General features: G+C 37.3%; 1 protein-coding gene across 11 annotated transcripts in view; it reads left to right on the top strand.

Annotated features, from left to right (window-relative positions):
* Positions 1-25,635, top strand: part of CPLANE1 (ciliogenesis and planar polarity effector 1) — a 140,605-nt gene that overhangs the window by 29,453 nt on the left and 85,517 nt on the right. For all 11 annotated transcript variants that reach the window (XR_005986734.1, XR_005986732.1, XR_005986733.1 and 8 more), the window contains 10 exons: positions 2,624-2,797; positions 8,236-8,464; positions 9,591-9,730; positions 14,163-14,380; positions 16,902-17,066; positions 21,068-21,206; positions 21,886-21,995; positions 22,151-22,309; positions 22,460-22,568; positions 24,546-24,822. Coding sequence is in view for 8 of the 11 variants with exons in the window: in XM_041747930.1 (XP_041603864.1) it covers positions 2,624-2,797; positions 8,236-8,464; positions 9,591-9,730; positions 14,163-14,380; positions 16,902-17,066; positions 21,068-21,206; positions 21,886-21,995; positions 22,151-22,309; positions 22,460-22,568; positions 24,546-24,822 (1,720 nt within the window). In the remaining 3 variants the exon portion in view is untranslated. The remainder of the gene's footprint in view (positions 1-2,623; positions 2,798-8,235; positions 8,465-9,590; positions 9,731-14,162; positions 14,381-16,901; positions 17,067-21,067; positions 21,207-21,885; positions 21,996-22,150; positions 22,310-22,459; positions 22,569-24,545; positions 24,823-25,635) is intronic.

Here is a 25,635-nt window from a genome sequence, read left to right as displayed (position 1 = left end):
TAAATAAGTCTTTTTTGAAAACCTATTAAACCTTTCCCCCATTATTGCATGTTTTAGTTGCTGCCACCTGTTTACTGTTTTAAGTAGTGCTGTAGTGTACATAAATTTTTGTGGGCATTACTAATAATTTCAAGTTTCTAAGACTTCTTTCCTAGTGGAGTTCCACAGGACACATTTGATTCCTTTAGCAAGAGGTTGTGTCAACACGTGTGAATATAGTTTACCAAGGAAGCTCATTTAGAGATTCAGTGCCCAGGCTTTTTAATTAGAGGCTGGCGAGTCATGTAGACCCTTCTGCTTAGCCTGTCCCAAAATTCTACACTCTCAGAAGAACCAGGGCTGTTTAACATAAACCACATTATTTGTACAAACAGGTCCAGGGAGCCATTCTCATCAGTTAAGGTGGTGGGAATCTTCCCCAAATCCACATTCCCAGATGCCATCTAAGGGCCAACATTATAATCAAGCCTGTTCTTTTAACTCTTTCCTGCACACTTACCTTATTAAGTCATTGTATAAAGTCATAATTTAATTTTTACTGGCTAAGGTTGTCATTATTAACATCATCACTGTACCACATACAGAATTACCATTTCAAAATTTTTTTTTACCTCTGAGTTGATACAGTTTTACTCTGTGACCATCTTTTAGAATTAAGTTGCTTCATATTAAAGGTGCTTATTTTTGAGGTTCCAATAATGATGTTTGTATGATTAAGATTACTGGAAATCTTGCCTTGGTATAATCCTACAGTAAGTTTAATGCTGAAAATAATTCGTTCTCATATATTTTTAAGCTTAATGTGAAGTAGTAGTATGCTTTTTCCAAACTTTTAGTGACCAAATGAAGAGTACTGCTTGAAGGCTAAAAAGATTTTTTCAAGATTCTTTTTATTATAAAAAGCTTATTAACAATAATCTTGAGTGCCTACTGTGTGAGAGGAGTGGTGTTAGGTGCTGAGGTATATAGTGACAAGATACAAGTGGTTCACATGCACATAGAATTTAATATTGTGAATATGTATCAAGTGACTTCTGGGAAAGAAAAACATTTTGCTATTTTCGGGGCCATAAATTTTATCTTATTTTTAAATTTATTTTAATTAATTAATTTTTTTTTTTAAATTTTATTTATTTATGATAGTCATACAGAGAGAAAGAGAGAGAGGCAGAGACACAGGCAGAGGGAGAAGCAGGCTCCATGCGCTGGGAGCCTGATGTGGGATTCGATCCCGGGTCTCCAGGATCGTGCCCTGGGCCAAAGGCAGGCGCCAAACCGCTGCGCCACCCAGGGATCCCCTAATTAATTAATTTTTTAAAAAAGATTTTCTTTATTAATTCATGACAGACATACAGAGAGAGAGACAGAGAGACACAGGCAGAGGGAGAAGCAGGCTCCATGCAGGGAGCCCAATGCAGACCCCATCCTGGGGACTCAAGGATCACGCCCTGGGCCAAAGGCAGATGGTCAACTGCTGAGCCACCCAGGTGTCCTAATTAATTAGTGTGTGTGTGTATGTGTGTGTGTGTGTGTGTGTGAGAGAGAGAGAGAGAGAGAGAGAAACAGAGGAGGAGAGGGAGAGGGAGAGAATCCCAAGCAGACTCCACACCAAGCACAAGCCTGACTCAAGGCTTGATCTCACAATCCTGACATCATCTGACCTAAGCTGAAATCAAGAGTTGGATGCTTAACCAACTGAGCCACTCAGGTGTCCTGCCATAAATTTCGTAAAAACTTAGTATTTATATTTAGTAGCTTACCTATTTTCAAATTTCTGAATGCCAGTTTATATTATATTTGGAGGTGACACATTTGCTCCTGCTAGTTTATATATCAATCACTGCAGAAATCCTGATGTAACTCCTATTCCCCCCCCCACTTTCTCCGCCCCACATTTTCCTTTTGTCCCTCCCTACTACCAAAGAATCTTATAAAAGTGAACCACTCTTACTAGGGGAGTGTATCCTAATCCCCAGATCTAATGGTACAGAAAACAGCATTAAAAATCACTGTTCTAGGGGCTCCTGGGTTGTTCAGTCGGTGAAGCATCTGCCTGTGGCTCAGGTCATGATCTCAGGGTCCTGGGATTGAGCCCCATGTCGGGCTCCCTGCTCAGTGGGGGAGTCTGCTTCTGCCTTTGCCTCTACCCCTCTCCCTGCTTGTACTCTTTTTCTTACTCACTCTCTCTCTCAAATAAATAAAACCTTAAAAAAAAAAAAGAATCATCGTTCCAGTGCTTTTCAGATTATTTTTGTAGTAAGCTCTGCCTCCTTTTATCGAAGAAAAAAAATTGGAAAGGGAAGGCAGAAGGGAAAATAATGAAATCTAAGCTTACAAGTGCATCATGGCTGGATTGTTTTCTATTTATCCCTCCATGTTTTAAAATAAAACTGGCAACTTGAAGTCCTCAGTAGTTCCTAAGTGTATATGCTCATAATTACGGGCTAATTATTTTTGTTCAGTTGTCCTCAGGAAGCACAGATACCTATTATAAATTAGCTTATATAGGTCATTGTCTCAGAAAAAAAATTTAATTACAATTTTCTTCTTGTATAATATTGGGAACTTACCACTTTTGATAGTTTGATCAGAATCTCCTTTGGTCGCTTGCTGTATTCCTTAGTTCCTGAGAAGCCTCCCTGTGAGTTTGGAAGGACTAGAAGGGTTCGTCCTGAGGCGGCAGTGAGAGTTATTCAGTCCATGGCCCGGTTCATGGCCGCCTATTTCACCAACCAGCCACTTTGCATTTTGCCACCTCATCATGTGAACGTTCTTCCTCCCCTTCATGTTGAAACAGGTTAGTAAGCAAATAATTTTCTCACTTTGTTTTTTCACATAGTATTTAAAATCAACTTAGACAGTGATCGTTATTCTATGGAAATACTGTTCTAACTTAGTGTGTGACTCATAGATTCCCAGTGACTGTAAATGAATAAAATCTGAAATAAGTAATTGCTTGGGTTTGTTTTTATTGAGTATGGATTCTTAATTACAAATTTTAGACAAAATGGTATTTTTTATAAAGTTTCCATTTTTATTTTTTTATTTTTTTAATTTTTTTTTTTTTTAATTTATGATAGTTACAGAGAGAGAGAGAGAGAGGCAGAGACACAGGCAGAGGGAGAAGCAGGCTCCATGCACCGGGAGCCCGATGTGGGATTCGATCCCGGGTCTCCAGGATCGCGCCCTGGGCCAAAGGCAGGCACCAAACCGCTGCGCCACTCAGGGATCCCAAGTTTCCATTTTTAAAGTAAAAGGACTGTCGCCTTCATTTATATAAAAATGTGGAAATTTAATAAATTTTGAGCATGCTAATTTATTTTTTTTGGACGATTTGCTTTTATAATTCTATTTGGATCATTTACTTTGCTCTATTTAATCATCTTATCAATGTCAGAATTTACCACAGATTAGCGCATAGAGAATTGCCCTGCCCTTATGGAGAGAAACATGTACACAGATGTCTATGATGTTCATTTTATTCCACTAATTTTATTAAGTGTCTGCTGTGTGCCAAGCAGCATTGTAGGTGCTGGAAATATATTAGCTTGCACCATATGAGATTAATAATATGAAGATATTTGTAGTTTTTTTGATGTATGAAATAAACTTATTCTGATTGCTATGAACAAAACAGATAAAATACCTGTTATTTTATGGAGTTTACATCTAATAGCTTGAAACAGAAAATTAAATAAGTGAATACATAAACAAAATATATCAAATGGTAATAGTTGATATGCAGAGGACTGAAATAGAGTAATACATTGTGACGGGTGGCTGTTGGAGATGGCGAATTGAGGGAAGTACTCTCTGAGTTGGGACGTGTAAGGTGAATTCTTAATGACAAGAAAGAGCCACCATGGACATATCAGGACTTAAACAGCATTCTAACCTGAGCTTGTGCAAAAGCCTCAGAACAAGAACAAACCTGATAGATTTGAGAAACTGAAATGCAAATGTGGCTGGAGCATAGAAGATGATGTGAGATGAAGTCAGGGATAGAGGCCAGATGTTGTAAGCCAGGGGAAGGAATCTGCACTTTAAGTACAAGGGGCTTTCGCCGGAAGCAACATGAACTGGTAAATATGTACACATACGTTAGAATTATACAAGATGTAAGGTGATTAGCAGTTTCATAGAGGCAGCACCAAGTGTCCCTGCTTCCTTGGGAAGAAGAGTTGGTCGTGACCTGAATATGGTTTCTTTTAGGGAGCTGGTCTGAACAAAAACAGCTTATTCCAGGCTCTGCCTGCTGTGCTGGCCTGTCCACCATGTTCTTGCCTACCATGTCCTAACTCAGATTCAGCTGGTGTTTCTGCCTTTTCACCCTACCAGCCTGTGCTCCTTTCACTCTTACGCTTTCCTCTAAGGCTCTCACATACATATTACTTATTTCCGTGTACATTTGATACTACATTTGACCCATGAATGACACAGGTTAGGCATGCCAACCCCCAGCACAGTCAAAAATTCACATAAAATTTTTGACTCCCCAAAACTGACCTGTCAATAACCTACTCTTGACCAGATGCCTTACCTGTTAGAGAAACAGCTAATATGTATTGTATATGTATTATATACTGTATTCTTAGAATAAAGTAAGCTAGAAAAAGAAAATGTTAAGAAAGTCAGAGGAGAAAATAAATTTATATTGTTGTATTGTATTTATCAAAAGAAATCTGTATATAAGGAGACCTGCCCAGTTCAAACCCATGTTGTTCAAGGGTCAGCTGTATTCATTATCATTACAATGGTTTTATATTTAAGCTCTCTTTTTTGTTACAGCCTAGGTATTTATCACTTGTGTTTTTTATTTTGGTAGTGAAGTTTCTGACAATAAATCGTATTCTTAATCCACATTATTTTACTGAAGAGGAGAGGTGGTACTCCATGTGGTTTTTAGAAAAACCTGAAAAAGCAAAGGTCAAATCCTGACTTCAAAAATTTGTCTCAGTTTCTTGCCTTTTCTATCCTACATTGTTTATAGGACTTGAGCTCTTTGCCATGATCTTTATCTTTTCAGATCACTTCATATACCTAGGGAAGATTGATCTTTATCACACGGTAGGAAGAAAGGTGATAGAATTATGGAGTTGTTTTTGGACATATTCATAAACATACGTAAAATAAAAGCTCAAATACGTGCCTTTTTAATCCTAGTGTAAATCTTCTCAACGAGAGGAGAGGCTAGGAAAGAAAGTTTTGTGATCTCTTTCTAAGCCTAAGACTCTGATTATTGAAAATTTAAATACCTGAAACTTGGTATATATCCTTAGGTTTCTTTAATTTCCTAATATCTTGAAAAAGGATATCCACAGGCCTGACTTAATACAGATTTCATGTTAATGTTTTAAATCAGAACTAATGGCAGAATGTATTGAGAATTGAGTTACTTATTTGGTGTGATGTTTGCTGTATAAAAGCAATAAAATGTTCGGAAGATCAAATCATTCAAGTTCTTGTAATAGTATGATAACTTGCTCATAGGAAATAAAAAAGTAGGAAAAATTTAGTCAATCTCTGGTCTCTGCCTATGCAGAATCAAACATTCGTGTGAATGACAATTTTTTTTGTTTATTTCTATCCAAATGTGGTTGTCAGAAAGCTAAAGTGTGTTTGGTGTGGGCAGACTGTGTTGGTCACATGAGAAACTAATCGTTTCAAGGAATAGAAACCCATGTATCCCATTTGCCAGTTTTATTTTAAGGACGTGAGTGGGAATGTTAGCAATATGTATTTTTTGAAAAAAACTAGCAGTTCTGTCATTGTATTTCCAAGTTTCTTATTCCATTATTTTAATTAGAGAAAGATCTAGAAGGTTAAGGAGGATGGGGCCCTTTGTATATATAATCCAAGGCTGAAATCTTGTCCACTTAGAGTTATTGAAAATTACTCTTTTCTACTTTCTTATAAACATTAATACATTGACTACCTAAAGGCTTGAGTTTTACCTCAAATTAGTTTTTTATTCCATGACACTTTGAGGAATACAAAGTCATATAAATGCATCTCTCCTCACCAAATTTCTAGTAGGAGAAATAGAGATTTATTTCAGAACAGCACACAGAAATAAATGGTACAGTGTGCCCCGGTATATTTAAGTGTGTATATATGTGTTTACACTATCTGACATAAAGTTTTCATTAAACTGTGTTTATATTTGTTTTATGTAATGTACTCAATGCTGTCTCTTCTCTTTCTGTATCCACCTGTTCTGTTTCATTTTTTTTTTTTTTAAGATTTATGTATTTATTAATGAGAAACACACACAGAGAGACAGAGAGGCAGAGACACAGGCAGAGAGAGAAGCAGGCTCCATGCAGGGAGTCCGATGTGAGACTCGATCCTGGGTCTCCAGGATCAGGCCCTGGGCCGAAGGCGGTGCTAAACTGCTGAGCCATCTGGGCTGCCCTCTGTTTCATTTTTTAAGAATGCTGGCATTTACTTCATGACCCCCTAATGAGGCATATTCTTCTTCAGTGTTTAAAAAAACTAGGGCAAAGAAAAAAAAACAAAAACAAAAAAACAAAACAAAACAAAACAAAAAACTAGGGCAATCCCTCGATGGCTCAGCGGTTTAGCACCTGCCTGCGGCCCGGGGCGTGATCCTGGAGTCCCAGGATCGAGTCCACATTGGGCTCCCTGCATGGAGCCTGCTTCTCCCTCTGCCTGTGTCTCTGCCTCTATTTCTCTGTCTTTCATGAATAAATAAATAAAATCTTAAAAAAAAAAGAAACCCTATGTTAAGTATTTTTTTAAACCATTTTTTTAAAAAATTTTTTAAAAATTTATTTATGATAGTCACAGAGAGAGAGAGAGAGGCAGAGACATAGGCAGAGGGAGAAGCAGGCTCCATGCACTGGGAGCCCGATGTGGGACTCGATCCCGGGTCTCCAGGATCACGCCCTGGGCCAAAGGCAAGCGCCAAACCACTGCGCCACCCAGGGATCCCCTAAACCATTTTTTTTAGAAAAAGATTTTATTTATTTATCATGAGAGAGAGAGAGAAAGGCAGAGACACTGACAGAGGGAGAAGCAAGCTCCATACAGGGAGCCCGATGTGGGGCTCAATCCCAGGACTCTGGGATCATGCCCTGAGTCAAAGGCAGCCACAGAGCCGCTGAGCCACCCAGGCGTCCCTATTTTAGACCATTTTTATTTTTTTTAGAAAAAGATTCTATTTATTCATGAGAGACACACGGAGAGAGTTAGAGACGGAGAGAGTTAGAGACATAGGTAGAGGGAGAAGCAGGCTTCATGCAAGGAGCTCGATGTGAGACTCAAACCTGGGAATCAGGGATCACGCCCTGAGCCAAAGGCAGATGCTCAACCATTGAGCCACCCAGGCGTCCCTAAACCATTTTTTTTTTTTAAGATTTTATTTATTTATTCATGAGAAACAAACAGAGAGAGAGAAGCACAGACACAGTCAGAGGGAGAAGCAGGCTCCACGCAGGGAGCCCGACATGGGATTCGATCCCGGGTCTCCAGGATCACGCCCTGGGCTGAAAGCAGCGCTAAACCGCTGAGCCACCCAGGCTGCCCCTCCCTAAACCATTTTTAAAAAAGATTTTATTTGGGGCACCTGGATGACTCAGTGGTTTGAGCAACTGCCTTTGGCTCAGGTTGTGATCCTGGGGAACTGGGATCAAGTCCCACATCAGGCTCCCTGCAGGGAGACTGCTTTTCCCTCTGCCTGTGTGTCTACCTCTTTCTCTGTGTTTCTCATGAATAAATAAATAAAATCTTTTTTTTTTTTAAAGATTTCATTTATTTATTTGGGAGAGAGAGAGGAAGAGAGCATGAGTAAGGGGAGGGGGCAGAGGGAAAGGGAGAAAGAGAGGATAGGGGAGAAACAGACTCCCTGCTGATGGTAGAGCCCGCCGCGGGGCTCGATCCCAGGCCCCTAGATCATGACCTGAGCTGAAGTCAGATGTTTAACCAGTTGAGCCACCCAGGCACCCATATTTTAAACCATTATGTGTATATCTTCCTTGTTATTTTGTGTAGAAATACCTAAAATCCTAGTTAAAGAGGTTGGAGCACCTGGCTGGCACAGTCAGTGGAGCATGTGACTCTTAATCTCGAGGTTATAAATTTTAGCCCCACATTCGGTGTAAAGATTACTTAAAAATAAAATCTTAAAAAAGAAGAGAGACAGAGATGTGACTATGTGAAGAGGCGTGAGTTCTGATAAATGTAATTGTACTCTCCATTTTGTTTTATGCCTAGAACAGTCCCTTCGACTCATTCCTCTGCAGCACTCTATGGTGGCCAGTGTCGTAAGAGATCAGAATCTTTCTGATGTGTGGACAGTTGAATATGCCTTTGAACTATTACTTATTGGTGGCCTCGTTCCAGAGGCCGTTTGGTTGGCACACAAACTTGGAGACTGGAAGACATCTGTTTCCATCGGTGTGGCCTTCCAACTATTCTGCAAACATCATAGCCATTTCATAAGGTATGTATTTTGAGACAAACTTAGGTTAAGAAATAGCAACATAGTGTCATCTATTTTTTCTTTCTCTCATTGCTGGCATTTCCACATTTTGTGGAATCCTTGTTCCAGCATTGTCCAATAACAGTTTTCAGTGTTGAAAATGTTCTGTTTATATGTGCTGTCAATATGATAGCTAGTAGTCACCTGTAGCTATTGAGCACTTGAAATGTGCCTAGTAAGACCGAGGAACTGAATTTTCAATCTAATTTAAATTTAAATAGCTAAATGCAGTTAGTGGCTACTGTCATGGACAGTTCAGCAACTTTCCTGTGTTAAAAATTTTATTTAAAAGAAAAGTTTTGTATTTAGCACATTTGTTAATAATGGCCTCAAAGGGCTTTTAGTCAGTGGGAGTTTGTGTTAAGTAGGTTTTGGATTTCATGCTAATCAAGCTAGTTATCTGTATTTTACCTCTTTTGAATATTATGGTATTGCTGTATCTTTGATATTTTTCAGTTCAAATTCAACATATATTTATTTATTAAGTAACCTCTCTGTACTAAGCTCTATGCCAGGTATCTTTGTGGATATAAACTTAAATGACACATAGTCTCCATGTTTAAGATTTTATAGTTTAATAGAGAAATTAGGACAAAACATTATCACAATTTAGGTAGTATGGCAAGAAAAGTACTGGTTCTCCAGTGGAGAGAGCAATAGTATGAGGCAGGCATAGGACAGGAAATACTTTATGTGGGAGATATCATTTGAGATGGGCATTGGAGAGAAGACAGGATCTCTACAAATGGAGTAGCTAGAGTGAGAGAACATTCCAAACATGAGCAAAGGTTATGGCAAAAGAGAAGATTGGTTCAGTTTGGATAGAGTAGACTGTAGGGTAGTAATGGGAAATAATGATGGGAAGATATATTAGTATCATAATTGTGGAGAGCCTTAAAAATCTCCTTAATGCAATGCTTCTTCAGTTATTTCTTTTTTTCTCTCCAGTTATTTCTTTTTAAAAAAGAGGATAAATAAAAAGTGAATTTCACTGTTTCCTAAAATTTCATGTTTAGTTCTTAGTGTATTAATATTTCATTTTTTTTCAAAATTTGGAATCATTTCACTTAACTTGATGTGATTTCAGGACCAAGAAAATTAGTCTGAATTTACCAATAAATATGACTCCAGCACAGATTTTCCAGGAAAAGCTGCAGTGTTTTTTAGGTCGGGCAGCCTCATTGGAAGCAAAAAATGAAATGGGCTCAAAATACAAACAATTTACAGGTATGTTACCCACATATAGTCTGACAGTGTAACAGCTTAATTATATAGACTTTATGATATTATTAAAAACTTGTTAATACCCACAGTTATATTAAACTTTGAAGTAAGCTTATCAAAGATTAAAGTTTGCTATTTATTCTTAATCACGGGAGCATCCAAAACTTATTCCAGCTTAAAAAATTACAGTAACTGGGCAGCCCCGGTGGCGCAGTGGTTTCGCACCGCCTGCAGCCCAGGGCGTGATCCTGGAGACCCTGGATCGAGTCCCACGTCGGGCTCTCTGCATGGGGCCTGCTTCTCCCTCTGCCTGTGTCTCTGCCTCTCTTTCTCTATGCTGTGTCTCTATGAATAAATAAATAAAAATCTTTAAAAAAAATTACAGTAACTGAATAATACTCTGATTTTCTGTACCTATCTTTTTACTAGTTGTATTTTGCTACATTTGGATTATTTTCTTTTGTAGTCATAGTCATAGAATCTCGTACACAGGAGGGTACTTAAAAGTATTTAGTTCTCTTGCCAAGTACATAAATTACAGAGTCGGTTTTGTTTTTAGTTTGAAAAGTTCAGAGTGGGGCAGCCTGGGTGGCTCGGCGGTTTAGTGCCGCTTTCAGTCCAGGGCATAATCAGATTGAGTCCCATGTCAGGCTCCCTGCATGGAGCCTGCTTCTCCTTCTGCCTGTGTCTCTGCCTCTCTCTCTGTCTCTGTCGCTGTCTCTATGAATAAATAAATAAAATCTTAAAAAAAAAAGTTCAGAGTGGTGTTACAAAATTAAAAATAATGTAATATCACATATATTACATAGATTTACCCAGGAGCCCTTAAAATTTGTCTGTGATATAGATGGAGAAATTTAGATGAAGAGTAATGAAGTCAGGTATTTAAAGTTGTATTTTTTTTTTTTAATTATTCACTCATGAGAGACACACAGAGAGAGAGGCAGAGACACAGGCAGAAGGAGAAGCAGGCTCCATGCAGGGAGCCCGATGTGGGACTCGATCCTGGGTCTCCAGGATCACGCCCTGGGCCAAAGGCAGATGCTCAACTGCTGAGCCACCCGGGCGCCCTAAAGTTGTATGTTTAATGACACCTGTGGGACCCTGTAGTTTTATTAGTGCATGCCTCCATTAAGCAGTGAGACTTCTAACTCTTAGAACTTATTTCTCTTTCCAGAAAGAACTCCTAATACTTGGAAATCTGACTAAAAACTTTTCTTTGATACTTTTCTATCAATATTTTTTAAACTTACTTTTTAAGTTTTTATTTATTTTTAAATTTTTTTTTTTTATTTGTGATAGTCACACAGAGAGAGAGAGAGAGAGGCAGAGACACAGGCAGAGGGAGAAGCAGGCTCCATGCACTGGGAGCCCGACGTGGGATTCGATCCCGGGTCTCCAGGATCGCGCCCTGGGCCAAAGGCAGGCGCCAAACCGCTGCGCCACCCAGGGATCCCCAGTTTTTATTTATTTTTAAACATTTTATTTATTTGACACAGAGAGAGAGCAAGAGAACAGCAGAGGGAGAGGGAGAAGCAGGCTCCCCACTGAACAGGGAGCCTAATGTGGGGCTCGATCTCAGGACCTTAGGATCGTGAAGGTAGATGCGCAACTGACTGAGCAACCCAGGCACCCCTGTCAATATTTTTTTAAATAGATGAAAGATATGTAACTACATGAAAGTTGGTTTTGAAAAAAAAGACAAAGTCCTAGTCTGAACTTACAGTTTTGACAATATGTTGTTTTAAATAATCTGCAAAACTTTCCTACAGTAAATATATAAATAAAATGTGTTTCTAGATAAAATATAAAACATAAACATAAAAATACACATTTTAAGGGTAATAAATAGAGAAAGTGGGGGAAATTTCCAGGAGTCAGAAACAAAGAGGAAATAAAAACTCAGTGGATTCCATGCCTAAGGTATTTACCTAAATATAATAAAAACATAGAACCACCCAAAGACCTGTATACAAATTTCATGGCAGCTTTTTTCATAATAGTCAAAAACTTGAAACAACTCTAATGCTCATCAACTGGTGGATGGATAAACCAATTTCAGTTATCTGTACAATTGAATAATAATGAAGAGAGGTAAACTACTGATAACATGCAACAAAATAGATGAATTGCAGAACCATTGTGCAGAATGAAAGAAGTCGGAAAGATTACATATTGTTTGATTCCATTTATGTGCCATGTTATTAAAAAGTAACACCATAAGGGGGGCACCTAGGTGGCTCAGTTGATTATCAGACTCATGGGTTGTAGAATTGAGCCCCATGTCAGTTCCACACGGGGAATCTGCATGAAGGATTCTTTCCATCTGCTTCTCTCCCCTTCACACTCTCCCTCTGCTTCCCCCTCTCTCAAATAAATATATAAATCTTAAAAAAAAAATACACTATAAGGACAGGAAACAGATCAGTGGTTGCCAACAGAAAGGTATAAGACAACTTTTTTGAGGTGATGGCGTTCTTACAGGGCTGTATAGATTTGCCAAAACTCATTGCACTATATACTTAAGAGGGATGAATTTTAGTATATGTAAATTATACCTTATAAACTGATTTAAAAACAAACTCAGCAGATGGTTAGTGAAGTAGAAAATGAATTTGAACTATAGGTAAATACATATATATATTTATATATACTTTATATTTATATATATTCTAGGTAAATATGTATATATATATATATATACACACACACACACACAGAAAGATAAAAATAGATACAAAATAGATAAAAAGAGTTGGAATATATAAAAGAAGAAAATATGAAAGAGGTCAGGTTTTATAGAGTACAGAATAGGAGGCCATAACATTTGTGTAATAGGAATTCCAATACCAGATTGTGGCTAATAGCTATCTCTGGTGAGAGTGAGTAGAATATGAATGGTACAATAAGAAATTTCTGCTGTATCGGTAACATTAAAAAAAATTAACAATATACCAACAATGTTAATATCAGACAAGGATGAAAAGTTGATACATGAGTTTTTTCATATTATATTCTGTATGTTAAAGGATGCTTTAATATAAAACCCCCTAAATCTCCAGTTCTATCACCTGCATCTCCTTGCATTTTACCTCTGGGACATGTCCACATATATACTGATATTTATATAGTTGAATCCAGATAGTAGGACTATTTTGTTTGGTTTTTCTTTAGCTGTATGACATGTCATTTTTACTAACCTTTATTTAAAAAATACTATGGTGGGGGCACCTGGATGGCTTAGTTGGCTAAGTGTATGACTAGATTTCATCTCAGGGTTGTGAGATCCAGCCCGGCATTGGGCTCCGAGCTGGGCATGGAGCATGCCTAAGAGTCTCTCCCTTCTCCCTTTGCCTCCCCCTCACTCATGTGCATGCTCGTATGCATGCATTCTCTTAAAAAAAAAAAAAAGTACTGGGTACCTGGGTGCTTAGTGGTTGAGCATCTCTGCCTTTGGCTCAGGTTGTGATCCTGGGGTCCTGGGATTGAGTCCTGCATCAGGCTCTCTGTAGGGAGCCTGCTTCTCCCTCTGCCTATGTTTCTGCTTCTCTCTGTAGGTTTCTCATGAGTAAATAAATAAAATCTTAAAAAAAAAAAATACTATGGTGGACTAATAAAAAGAAAAAAATTACTTTCCCACTGCCTTCATTCACATAAGGTTGTATATTATTTACGTGTCTTTCTTGACATTTTTTCCTATTATTTTTTCATGTATTATTTTTTTTGTTTTGTTTTTTCATGTATTATTTTTTGACGCAGGCCTTATTCCAAGTATATATATATATATGTATTTTTTAATTTTTTATTTATTTATGATGTCACACACAGAAAAAGGCAGAGACACAGGCAGAGGGAGAAGCAGGCTCCATGCACGGGGAGCCTGATGTGGGACTCGATCCCGGGTCTCCAGGATCGTGCCCTGAGCCAAAGGCAGGCACCAAACTGCTGCGCCACCCAGGGATCCCTCCAAGTATATTTTTGTTATATAGTTGTCATTACACTATCTTATGTAATTTTGGAAAAGGTCTTATGCTCTAATTGCCTATAATCTTAAAGTAGCAGAAGAGGGTTGCCTGAGTGGCTCAGTCGGTTAAGCATCTGACTCTAGATTTTGGCTCAGGTCATGATCTCAAGGTTGTGAGCTCGAGCCCTGCATTGGGTTCTGCTCTGGGTATGGAGCCTGCTTAAGATATTCTCTCTCCCTCTCCTCCTGCCCCGTCTTCTGCACCCACCCCTCCGTATTCCCATGCATTTTCTCTCTCTAAAAAAAAGAAAAGTAGCAGAATAGTTATTAAATTTTCCCTAGAAATTGGCCTGTTTTGCATGTCATCCAATATGTTTGTTTTTGATGATTGGCTTTTTCAAATAGATTTTACACTACAGAAAAGGATCAGCATAATATAAACTTTAATTTACCTGATTTTGTGTTTGGTAGATCCCATTGAAGAAGAAGATGTAAATCTGCTATTTGGTTCAGTGCAAGAAGTATTGAAAGCAGCAGTTATGGCCGATGCAGATGTTCTATCAGAGACATTTCAGCTCCTGGTCACCTCTGCCAAGGACTTCAGTAAGAGACTGTGGGGCTTGGTGCCAGTCGGCTTGTACCTACCAGCTCCTCCATTATATTGTCCTCAGCCAGCTATTCTTAGTGAAGTAAGTTTAATATTTTAATTAATTTAAACTTGATTTTGTACGAATTTTAAGATAATCAACTTAATGATAATAATCAAGTTAAGAATGAAAGCCCTAAAGACAAACTTCCAAATCCCAGCTTTGCTGTTTAATAGTTGTATCATCTTAGGCAATGCACTGACCTGTTTAAGTTTCCTTATCTGAGAAATGTAGATGATGATAGTACCTGTAATAGCATTATTGTGAGGATTAAATGAGATAGCCTGTAATAGGTTTTACCTCAGGGCCGAGGACACATGTAAGCACTCAATCAATGTTAAAATTATGGCACTAATAAAATCAAGAGAGAGTACTCTATGTCCAGATTTTTAAAAAATAGACATTTGTTTAGGGTAGCAAAAATGAATATCAGAATTTAGAAGCCATACATTATTTCAGTCTTTTATTCACCTCATTGTCTTTGCCTCTTTTTTTTTTTTTTTTTTTAAGATTTTATTTATTTATTCATGAGAGAGACAAAGAGAGAGGCAGGGACATAGGCAGAGGGAAAAGCAAGCTCCCTCTAGGGAGCCTGATGCGGGACTTGATCCCTGGACCTGGGGTCATGACCTGAGCCAGACGCTCAACCACTAAGCCACCCAGGTGCCCTGTCTTTGCCTCTTTTGAAATACTTTTTTTTTTTTAATTTGATACATCATTTTTTTCTCCTTCACTATTCAGTTGATAGTTCTGCCATAAAGAGCAGTACAATGTTCCTCTCAGGAACTTCTCTGCTCTCATAACATTATGTTAGCTGCTTTAAGAGTTAAAGCATTAATGCAAATTATTTACACTTAAATTATTTTAATATTTGATTAATATTTTTTACTTCAGTAATTTTATTTTTATTAATTTATTTATTTTAAAGATTTTATTTATTCACGAGAGACAGAGAGAGAGAGAGAGGCAGAGACACAGGCAGAGAAAGGAGAAACAGGCTCCGTGCAGAGAGCCTGATGTGGACTTGATCCCAGGATTCTGGGATCACGCTGAGTCAAAGGCAGATGCTCAACCACCGAGCCACCCAGGCGCCCCTTGATTAATATTTTGAAGTGATTCTGGTATTGTTTTTTTTTTACTACTTAATGTTTTAGTATTAGTAACTTCTGTCTGTATTTGGTTTTTTCTTTTTTTGTGTGTGAGTTTTTTTTATATTCTTATTATATTTAAGGTTATGTTTCAATGGGTTAAAAATATTTTATTGATATTTCAAATGTAATATGTTATACATGGGAGGAATAAATAGTCCATTGTATTTCTCAGTGATTCATTTTTTCTGTCACATCTGAGTCTTCAGTGTATTGGTTTAGAAATAAGAACCAGCATTTAAGGCATTTTTTGGAATATACTGTGCTGATACTAGTTTGAGTGGTTACGATCCTTAGTAGTGATTCATTTTACTGTTTTTTATTAAAATTAGAATCCTTTGGGTTGGAAATAATAGAAAACTTGATCCAAATTGGTTGGCATAATTAAGAAGCCTAGTAGCAGGATAGCTTTCTGGCTCAGTTATGTTAGCATAGGTTTGAGCTCTTCCTCTCTAGTTTATTTTTTAACGTGTTAGCTTCAGCTTAAGGCTGGCTGTCTTTGTGGGAGCAGGGTGGTCTAAGGATACCTTGTCCATATCTAGAGGGAGAAGGAAGGGGAGAAAGAAAAACAGAAGTATTTTTCACCAGGATTCCAAGTAAGGGTATGGAGATTCACTCTTGGCCCAGGAGAATGGAAGGTTCTGTTTGGCAGTCCATTCCCTGGAAGCTGGGGATGTAGGATCAGCTCTCATTAAATCATCTTAGGCAATGTCAGGGAGGGGCAGATACTCAATTAAAAATTGAAGGCAATGAAGAAGTGGTAATAGTAGGATGATGGGGAAGCAAATATTTATAATACATTATCTCATTCTCTGAGAAATTAATTTTTGGCTTATTGACTTGATAGTATTTATTCAACAAATATTTATTGGATCCTATTTCATGTTGGACATTATTCCATGCACTGTGATAATACAAAGATAGATGACAAGGTCTTTGCTCTTGAGTAGATCTCAATATAATGGGAAACATAAATCAGTACAGAACAAATTAGTAAAAACTCTCATGGAAGTCTAAGCAAAGTGTCATAGTCACACAGAACAGGAGGGCTTCACAGAGGGTGACATTGAAATATAAAGATTTTTCCAGGCAGAGGAAGGGAAATGACATTCTTGAAAGGAGCCTTCTATGTAACATTCTACCAATGCAGTCAGGCAGGAGTGGTGGGCTTTAACTGTTATAGGGGAAGACTTGGGTTTAGGGTCAGTTTAGCCCTTTACATTGTTTGAGATGAGAGAAGTATTTCCTTGACACTAGAAATAGCTATAGTTGAAATCTCTGACGCCATCCCTCAAAATTTCTTTTATAAATCTCCAAGAAAATTTTAGTTTGAGAAACACTTTATTTGTTTTCACCTCAACCCTCAAAATTTTCATATTACTAGCTACTAAAATCAGTTGTTTTGTTTTCTTCAGGAAGATGGCGATGATCTTGTTTTAAAAGCTGAGAAAGAAAACCGCCAAAAGGTGTCTGGAATCCTTCAACGTATCCTCTTGCTTTTCCGGGCAGCCCGGTGTTCTTTTCCTGTGGCACAGTGGTACATATTGCAGTTGAGATGGGCGAGAAAAGTCATGCAAAAGGTGTGGAAATGTCTTAGTCACTCATGTGCTATGTTAAACTATTTAAATATATTAATACTTATTAATATTTATAAATACTGACATTTTCCTAAAAAATCCTACCCTATAAATCCATAGATTTCAGGTTTGTTTATAATAAGCAACCTAATCAGTCTAGTTCTTCTGGTCTGCTGAAAGAGGACACTGTACTGAGTCTCTTTGTTAGTCCCATTCTGTCTGGCACTATAAAGCATAACATAATTAATTCCAGGTAATTTTAGTTACTTTTTTCTCTTTTTCCCACCATTATTGAAGATGTAAAGTCAATTCAGGGATTTCCCCCCACTTCATCCTGAGGTATTATCTGTGTTCTATGGGGGCTGATGTGGGGTCATACTCTGGGATGTTAGAGTTAGTTCTTGGCTGTGTGTTTCCTTTCAGTAATCTCTACCAGTTGGAGTCTCCCCCTTGCTATCTTCTAAGATGTGTGATTCAGTTGAGTCTGGAGCTGTCATCCCCTTCTGCACTGACTTCACCTGAGTTGTAATTGGATCCTTATCTGATCTGTAGCCAAATGGGACATCTGCTCATGTTCCTTACCCAGCTGCAAGTTCTTTGTAGGCCTGTTGTCTGTGTCTCTGAAATGTGGAAATAAGTATTATTAGTCCTAAATACCTTTAATTTGGCCCTTGGTTATATTTAAATGTTTTCTTTTGTTTTTGTTTTTTTGTTTGTTTGTTTTTGTTTTTAAATAAGCTCTATGCCCCTTGTGAGCCCAGTACAGAGCTTAAACTCATGACCCTGAGATCAAGACCTAAGCTGAGATCAAGAGTTGAATGCTTAACAAACTGAGCCACCCAGGTGGCCCAGTCCTTGGTTATATTTAAAACAAGAATCTACAACTTTTCTTAGTAGGAACCTTTAGAGAGACTTTGAGAAGTTACCAAATTGTTTTTTAAAAATTAGGCTTTTTAAAAGAAAGGTTTGTAAAATTTGCATACAGCTACCATAAAGATATAACATGAAACTATACCCATTCTGTATCTTGTCATCCCAAAATTGTTTTTAAAGTATGTCTAGTAAGAAGGGCAAAGAGTTTTCCTCTCTTATTGAAAGATTGGTTTTAATAGTTTCAAGATCTAAAAAAAAAAAAAAAAAAAAAAATAGTTTCAAGATCTATTGAGTCTGTTTATTACAGGAAACTTCATTTTATTTTATTATTTATTTATTTATTTAAAAAATTTAATTATTTATTCATGAGAGACACACAGAGAGAGGCAAAAACATAGGCAGAGAGAGAAGCAGGCTCCACGCAGGAAGCCCCATGCGGGACTCGATCCTGGGACTGCAGGATCAGGCCCTGGGCCAAAGGCAGACACTCAACCGCTCAGCCACCCAGGTGTCCCGGAAACTTCATTTTAAAAATTGGTTAAGTAAACAGTTTTCTACAATAAAGTTGGAAATGAGATTTGCATTGCAGTTTGATCTTATGTACAAATCCTAGCAGTAATCTCACTTAATCTAGCTTTAATTAACTCAGCTAGCCTTAAGACTGTGTTAAGACTTTAGCAACACAGCTGAAGACATGCCTCCTAGGATGAACAGGCCATAGACCAGAGCTTTTGTGTGTATACTCATTGGCACTGTAATTGTACAGTGCCCCATGTGACTTGCGGCTTATCTTTAAGGCTGTTGTCAGTCCCTGGGCTATATACAGAGGTGACCCACAGATTCCCTCTAATTCAGTATTCCTCAAATTTATCTGATAGTTTTATTGATAACCCATGAATTTATTGAATTTGGGAGAGGTACCAAAAATGTGGAGATCCATTCTTACAGAAATATGTATAATTCATAAGTGATTCCCTTTATTGCTGTATTCTCTACCTCCTTCATTTAGATTTTATTGAGCATATAATTTAATTACAAATTTAGTTGTAGTACATTGATGTTTTCTAATTGGTTGGGATGGTGGAACACTTGTTGCTACCAAAATTATAAGGTCTTTATTCATGAAAGCAAAAAGCCACATTTCTCGTGCAGTTGCATGCCAAAATGTGAACTGTTGCTACAGGAATCTGAACACTTGACAGGGACCAGAGATCTGATTACAAGACTGCTCATGCACATGGCTAAGAGGTTGGTGCTCATTGTTGGCAGGAGGCTTCCTGAGCAAGTGATCTAAAAGACTGCAAGGTGGAAGCTACAATGCTTTTAAGACTTAATCTCAGAAATCAATATAACCAGTTACTCAGTATGATCTATACTCTAGGTGAGGGAAGTTAGGCTCTACCTTTGAAGGGATGAGTTTTAAAGAATTTGTGGACATATTTTAAAACTACCATATTATTATACCAAAGTTAACTAATTCCTTATTAATATCTAATACCTGGTCCTAATAACAATTCCCCGATTATTTTGAAAATGTCTTTTTTATAGTAGGTTTTTTGGAATCAAGGTCCAAATGAGGTTCACCCATGTTTGGTTATGAGATTATAGGAAGGACTATATTATCAAGTCTGACTCAAACTTTATACCAATAATTTCAAGGATATACCTAAAAGACACAGGTGAAAACTGCAATTGCATATATTGCTCCCAAAGTTTTTCTTGCTGTGAAAGAATGTGACCTGGCCTCTGTTTAACACAAAAGAGAACTGAATCAGTTACTGAACATCTCCTTTTTAGATCTCTTTAATTATATAACTTGTGTGACATTTCCAGCAAGCCATATTCCATAAATCCATGTATCCTATGTTTATAATAACCAGCCTAGCTAAGTTCTGTACATCTAGTACATACTGTTAATTTGTTTGATAACAGGTCTGTCATTAGCATGCTTACAAGGGGATTTGATGAGATTGAGTCTTTGTGGAAGTGAATAGAAGAGGGAAAAAGTAGATTACAAGCCTGCTGCTAATCCTTTTTTTCAGGTTACTGTCTCTTAGATTCCTTTTCTTTTATTCTATAGTAGTTTCCTTTAATTTTTTTTTCTCTTCTTGATTTGGTAATTTGTCTGTACCATATTCTGTATGTTTGATAGCGTATCCATTTAGTGTCATTTAACTCATTCCTCTTTCCTTTTATTTCCCCATGAACGAGTAATTACTCTATACTCATTGAGGTAGAGAGGCTTGATCAGGTTCACATTTTTTTTTAAAGATTTTATTTATTTATTCATGAGAGACAGAGAGAGAGAGAGGCAGAGACAGAGACATAGGCAGAGGGAGAAGTAGGCTCCACGCAGAGAGCCCGACGTGGAACTTGATCCCGGGTCTCCAGGATCACACCTTGGGCTGAAGGCAGCGCTAAACCGCTGAGCCACCCGGGCTGCACTGGTTCACATTTTCTTAGAAATGAGTCCTTCATAAATGGTGTTGTATACTTCCCTGTTGTATCATTTCATGTGACACATATGACTTTTTATTTCACTTTTAATGATGGTGAGATAGACTCAAGGGTTTGGGTTGTGTTTTACCCACTCACATTCTCCATCAACCCAGCAACTTTTTACCTAATTGGACATTGATTGATGATCCTTGCTGCAGTCGGTACTTTATTAGGAGTTGCCAAATGGTGATTTTCTAATCCTGTCACTCAAGTTTTTTAAAGTTATATAGGTAGGTAGAGCTTTTGTCATATTTATTTTTAGGTACTGCATGTAGTTTTACTTTGGATAAGAGATACTTAAATTTCTCTTTTTCTTTATTATGCCTTTGGGGAAAGTCAGGACAAATAGCATTATATTCTTTCTATATAGGCAAAACTGAGAGATGAAAAAAATTTCGTTGAAACTTTCTTTTCACTTTTGTGACCTAGCCTAGTGAATTTTTTGAATTAAATTTGTGAGTTAAGTTTCTGAAACTATGGCTCATTTTAGGGATATTTTCTTACATGGTATAAGAACCATGCTGTGTTTTCTATTCTGTATGGTTTCTCTTACCTGCCTTGTTTGTTCCTTTATAGTTTCCTTAAAAATAGATTTAGATGACTGATAATTAAATATTTTATCATTCTTTCAGATTCGAATGAAAGGATCTCTTCCTTCATTGAGTCCTTTCCCTCAATCATTACTTAATTACTGTAAAGGAGGTGTAGCATTCTTTCGACCTGGAGCAGTTGGAGACCACAAGCTTGATGAAGTTTCTGTTAAAGCAATAGGTTTGTCCAAAATGAATTGCCTATGTAGAAATTAGGCCTAAATATTAATAATGACACAATTTACAATTGATTTGGGGAACTTTTTATGCAATGGAATACGACACTGGCAATGAAAAGACAGTATGTGTATATATTACCACCATGGAAAGATATCCAAGATATATTAAATGAAAAAAAAAAAGACCTATTTCACCACAGCATACATAGTATGATCATATCTATCTTTGCGTACTTTTATTGCTTTTAATTAAAAAATCATTTAATAATGGAAAGTATTATTTCTAGTATTGAAAAGTTTTAAACTTAGTTGCCTATCATAAGGAATTTTCCTAATAAATTAACCCTACAGTATTAAGTAGAGCTGTGTATATTGGTTTTGAGCATTATCAACAAAATACTATGAAGCTTAAAGCAAAGAAACTACTAGTAAATAGAGTAAGTTATTTAGAAAAATGTTTTCAATATTTTTAGGCAACTGCCATGCATACAATATTTGTGCATAAAAATTCTGTAAGGGTTTACACGACTTTTATATAATGTGTTGGCAATGAATATATGTTTCTCTTATAATCAACAAAATAGAGACATTTATTTTGGCAAAAAAAACAAGCAGTGGTGAAGTTGTTCTACATTAATGTACATACTCATCCAATCTCTCATATTTGTATTCCCAATTTAGGTTGCTTCAGAGAACTTTGTGCTTTGTGTTGGATGCTACATGTTCGTGATAAGTTATCCTATAGTTGCAGACAATATCAGAAAGCAAGAGAAAATGTGGAGGGAAAAAAGGTATTTCTCTGCACAGGAATAAGAAAGATGAACAAATGTTACTTGGGAAGTTATTGCTTGATTAGAAGATTTTACTGTCTATAACAAACTCTTGAACTCATCCTTATCTATCCATCTAAAGTGAAAAGGAAACGTTTTTCTCAATATCCTTTTAGGACCTCGAAGTGGAGTTTGATTCCTGTATGGTTGAGCACTGTCTCAGCGCAGTGGAGTGGGCGTACAGAATGCTGCCCTTCTCTCGGTTTTCTAATATCGAAGAACTTATCCAAGATCTAATTTTGAGCCTTATTGGAGAACTGCCACCAATCAGAAAGGTAATGTGAATGTAGGTGAAAACAAACTAAATGAAAATCAGAGACTTTAAAAGGATTTTTGTTTTATTTTATTTTTTTTTTTTAAAAGGATTTTTGTTTTAATTGAGAGTGATATTGCTCATAAAACCCGTGTTTTTACTTTTTCTGAAGGTAGCAGAAATTTTTGTGAAAGCGTTTCCCAATCCTGAGGACATAAGGGTTCCTTTAAGAGAAAAATATCACTCTCTTCAGCAGAGACTCAGACACTGTGTGGTGAAAGGTAGTATTTGTCATTTCTTAGATATCTGATAGATGAATTACTGAAGATTCTTGTTTCTTTTGAAAGCATGTAATTTCTAGTGCTTATGTTTTTACATATTTCTCCTTTCTTTGAAGATAGTATGAGAAGGCAGAAATAAGTACCAATTTTGCTTTGGAACCAGACAAAGCTAACTTCATGTCATGTCTCTGTCAGTTAATAATTGTGTGACGGGGGATCCCTGGGTGGAGCAGCGGTTTAGCGCCTGACTTTGGCCCAGGGCGCGATCCTGGAGATCCAGGATCAAATCCCACATCAGGCTTCCGGTGCATGGAGCCTGCTTCTCCCTCTGCCTGTGTCTCTGCCTCTCTCTCTGTGTGTGACTATCATAAATAAATAAAAATTAAAAAAAAAAAATAATTGTGTGACGGTAGGCAAGTTGCTCAATCTCTCTGGGTCTCATTTCCATATTTGTAAAATGAGTATATTAATATCTACCTTATGAATGTAAATTAAAAGAGGATTAAGGGGCACCTAGGTGACTCAGTTAATTAGTGGACTCTTAATTTCGGCTCAGGTCATGATCTTAGTTAGGGTTGTGAGATTGAGCCCCATGTTGGACTCCTCGCTGGGCATGGAGACTGTTTAGGATTCTTTCTCTTCCTCTCTGCCCCTCCTTCCACGTGCTCTCTCTCTTTCTCTTACACACACAAAGAGTATTAAATAAGATAAAATATATAAAATGAGCATATATAGCACTTTGTGTAATATGGATATTTTAATTGAGAACTAGTGTTCTTCATCTTCCTTTATGGTTATTTGTGTTACTAATTTTATCCTATACATTCAAGATGCCTTTGTGGAATTTTTTCTTGTTAAAATATGCATAATAGAAAATTTACTATTTTCAGGTGTTCAATTCAGTGGCATTAACTACAATCACAATGTGGAAACTTTTAAAGAATTCAAGTTACCGGGATCCCTGGGTGGTGCAGCGGTTTGGCGCCTGCCTTTGGCCCAGGGCGCGATCCTGGAGACCCGGGATCGAATCCCACATCGGGCTCCCGGTGCATGGAGCCTGCTTCTCCCTCTGCCTGTGTGTCTCTGCCTCTCTCTCTCTCTATGTGACTATTATAAATAAATAAAAAATTAAAAAAAAAACAAACAAACAAGTTACCTTCTTTTTTAATATCTGCAATCTAGTATTTAAGTCCAGTTATGTCCTATGATTATACATTCTTGCATTGATATATATATATGGCTTTTATTTTTCTTAAGACTTTTTTGACATTCTCTAAAATGTCCTGTTTATGTATAATAATGTTTAAAATTTTTTTCTGTAGACAACCTTGAAAAACTTTCCTTCTTCATGTTTCCCATTATTTTAAGTCAGAAAAGTGTCCTTGTTTCTTTGGCTAAAAGTATATTCATTTTCTCTTATTTACCACTCTTGGGAATGGAAAAATAGTAGGGATTGTTTTTTAATTGTCTGATTTTTTAAATAGTTAAATTGCTGCTTCTTTTTTATTTTTTTTTAAGATTTATTTACTTGAGAGAGAGTGAGCGAGCATAAAGAGAGAGCTAGAGGGAGAGGGAGAGAATCCCAAGCTGGCTCCATGCCCAGCATGGAGCCTGACATGGGGCTCCATCCCAAGACCCCAAGATCACAACCTGAGCCAAAATCAAGAGCCAGATGCATAACCGACTGAGCCACCCAGGGAGCCTGAAATAGATAAATTACGTCTCAGCTATTTGTTTTCTAGGGCACACATTTTTATGGTCTGGATTCTGTCCCTTTATTGTTCTTTTCTGCAATTCTACCTTAAAATGTGGACCATAGCTTTCTAATAAACACTGAAGAAAGTGTGCTCTGTAAGAATGTGGAAATAAGTCTTAGTCATCAGTTGGATTCCATGTTCCCAGGAGGGACTGGACTTGGGTTCCCCTTTGTCTTGAGTTGAAACATTTTAATTTACTGCAAGGCCTTTTGTTTTTTAGGTCCCCAAAATGAGGAAATGATGTCTGTTATTATGCATTCTATTCATAAAGTGAGAGTGAAAGCCCTAAAACGTGTGGAGAGGAATATAGGTCCTTTTGAGATGAATATCTGGGAACCAATTGAAGAACAAAAAGCCGAGGCTCCAGGTTTTGATAGGTTTTCTCTAGGACTGAGTTTGAGCAGGAGCACACTCACCGAACTGGGGAATCCTCTAGTCCACAGTGATGCAGATACAGCAGACACCTTCTCGGAAGCATGGTCTGTTGAAGAAAAAAGGTATGGTTGAGATCTCTTAATAGCAAGTATTCACTTCCTTTGGAAAAAAATATTTTCGGTATGTTCATGCAGCAGAGGAGCTGATTTCCTTGCCCCTCACTGATTGCACTGTTAGCAGTATGAATGATGTGTTATCCTCCCTGACTCACAGGGATGTTAGGAGGGTAGAATGAATTTGAAAATTTATTGAAAATATTCTTGAGGCCTGAAATAATTTTGCTACCTGATAGTATAAAATCAGGTAAGTAGATGAAATTCTAGAGTTCATCTAGAGATGAAATTCTAAAGCTTTTAGTTTTAGGTTTTTTTGTTGTTTTTTTTAAAAGATTTTATTTATTTGAGAGAGAGAGAGAGAGAGAGCACAAGCAGGGAGGAGGGGCAGAGGGAGAGGGAGAAGGAGGAGAGGCAGACTTCCTGCCGATCCCTGGCATCATGACCTCAGCTGAAGGCAGACACTTAACCAACTGAGCCACCCAGGTACCCCATTTTAGTTTTTTAAAAAGTAATCTTTAGATTTAAATAATTTAGGATTTTTAGATTAGGTGTATTATTTTTAAGGGTTTCCAGGGAAGGAAATTGCACATTCATCTTTGAAACTTGTCTGTAAATTTTCTAGAGATTCTTACTTTCACTTAAACTTCTATTATTCTAGCTAGTTTTTTTTTTCTTTCTAATTCCATTATCTGCCATGCAGTTTATCCTTGTCATAACTGAAAGGCTATATAATGGACCATAATCTTGTCAGTGAAATAATTTTATCTACTTCAAATGTAAATATCTGCTTAAAGCATACCTAATAGTATTATAAATGAT

This window comes from Vulpes lagopus, chromosome 3 (assembly GCF_018345385.1).
Source record: "Vulpes lagopus strain Blue_001 chromosome 3, ASM1834538v1, whole genome shotgun sequence".
In the NCBI taxonomy this organism is placed as follows: Eukaryota; Metazoa; Chordata; class Mammalia; order Carnivora; family Canidae; genus Vulpes; species Vulpes lagopus.
This window is presented reverse-complemented; position numbering and strand designations above follow the sequence as displayed.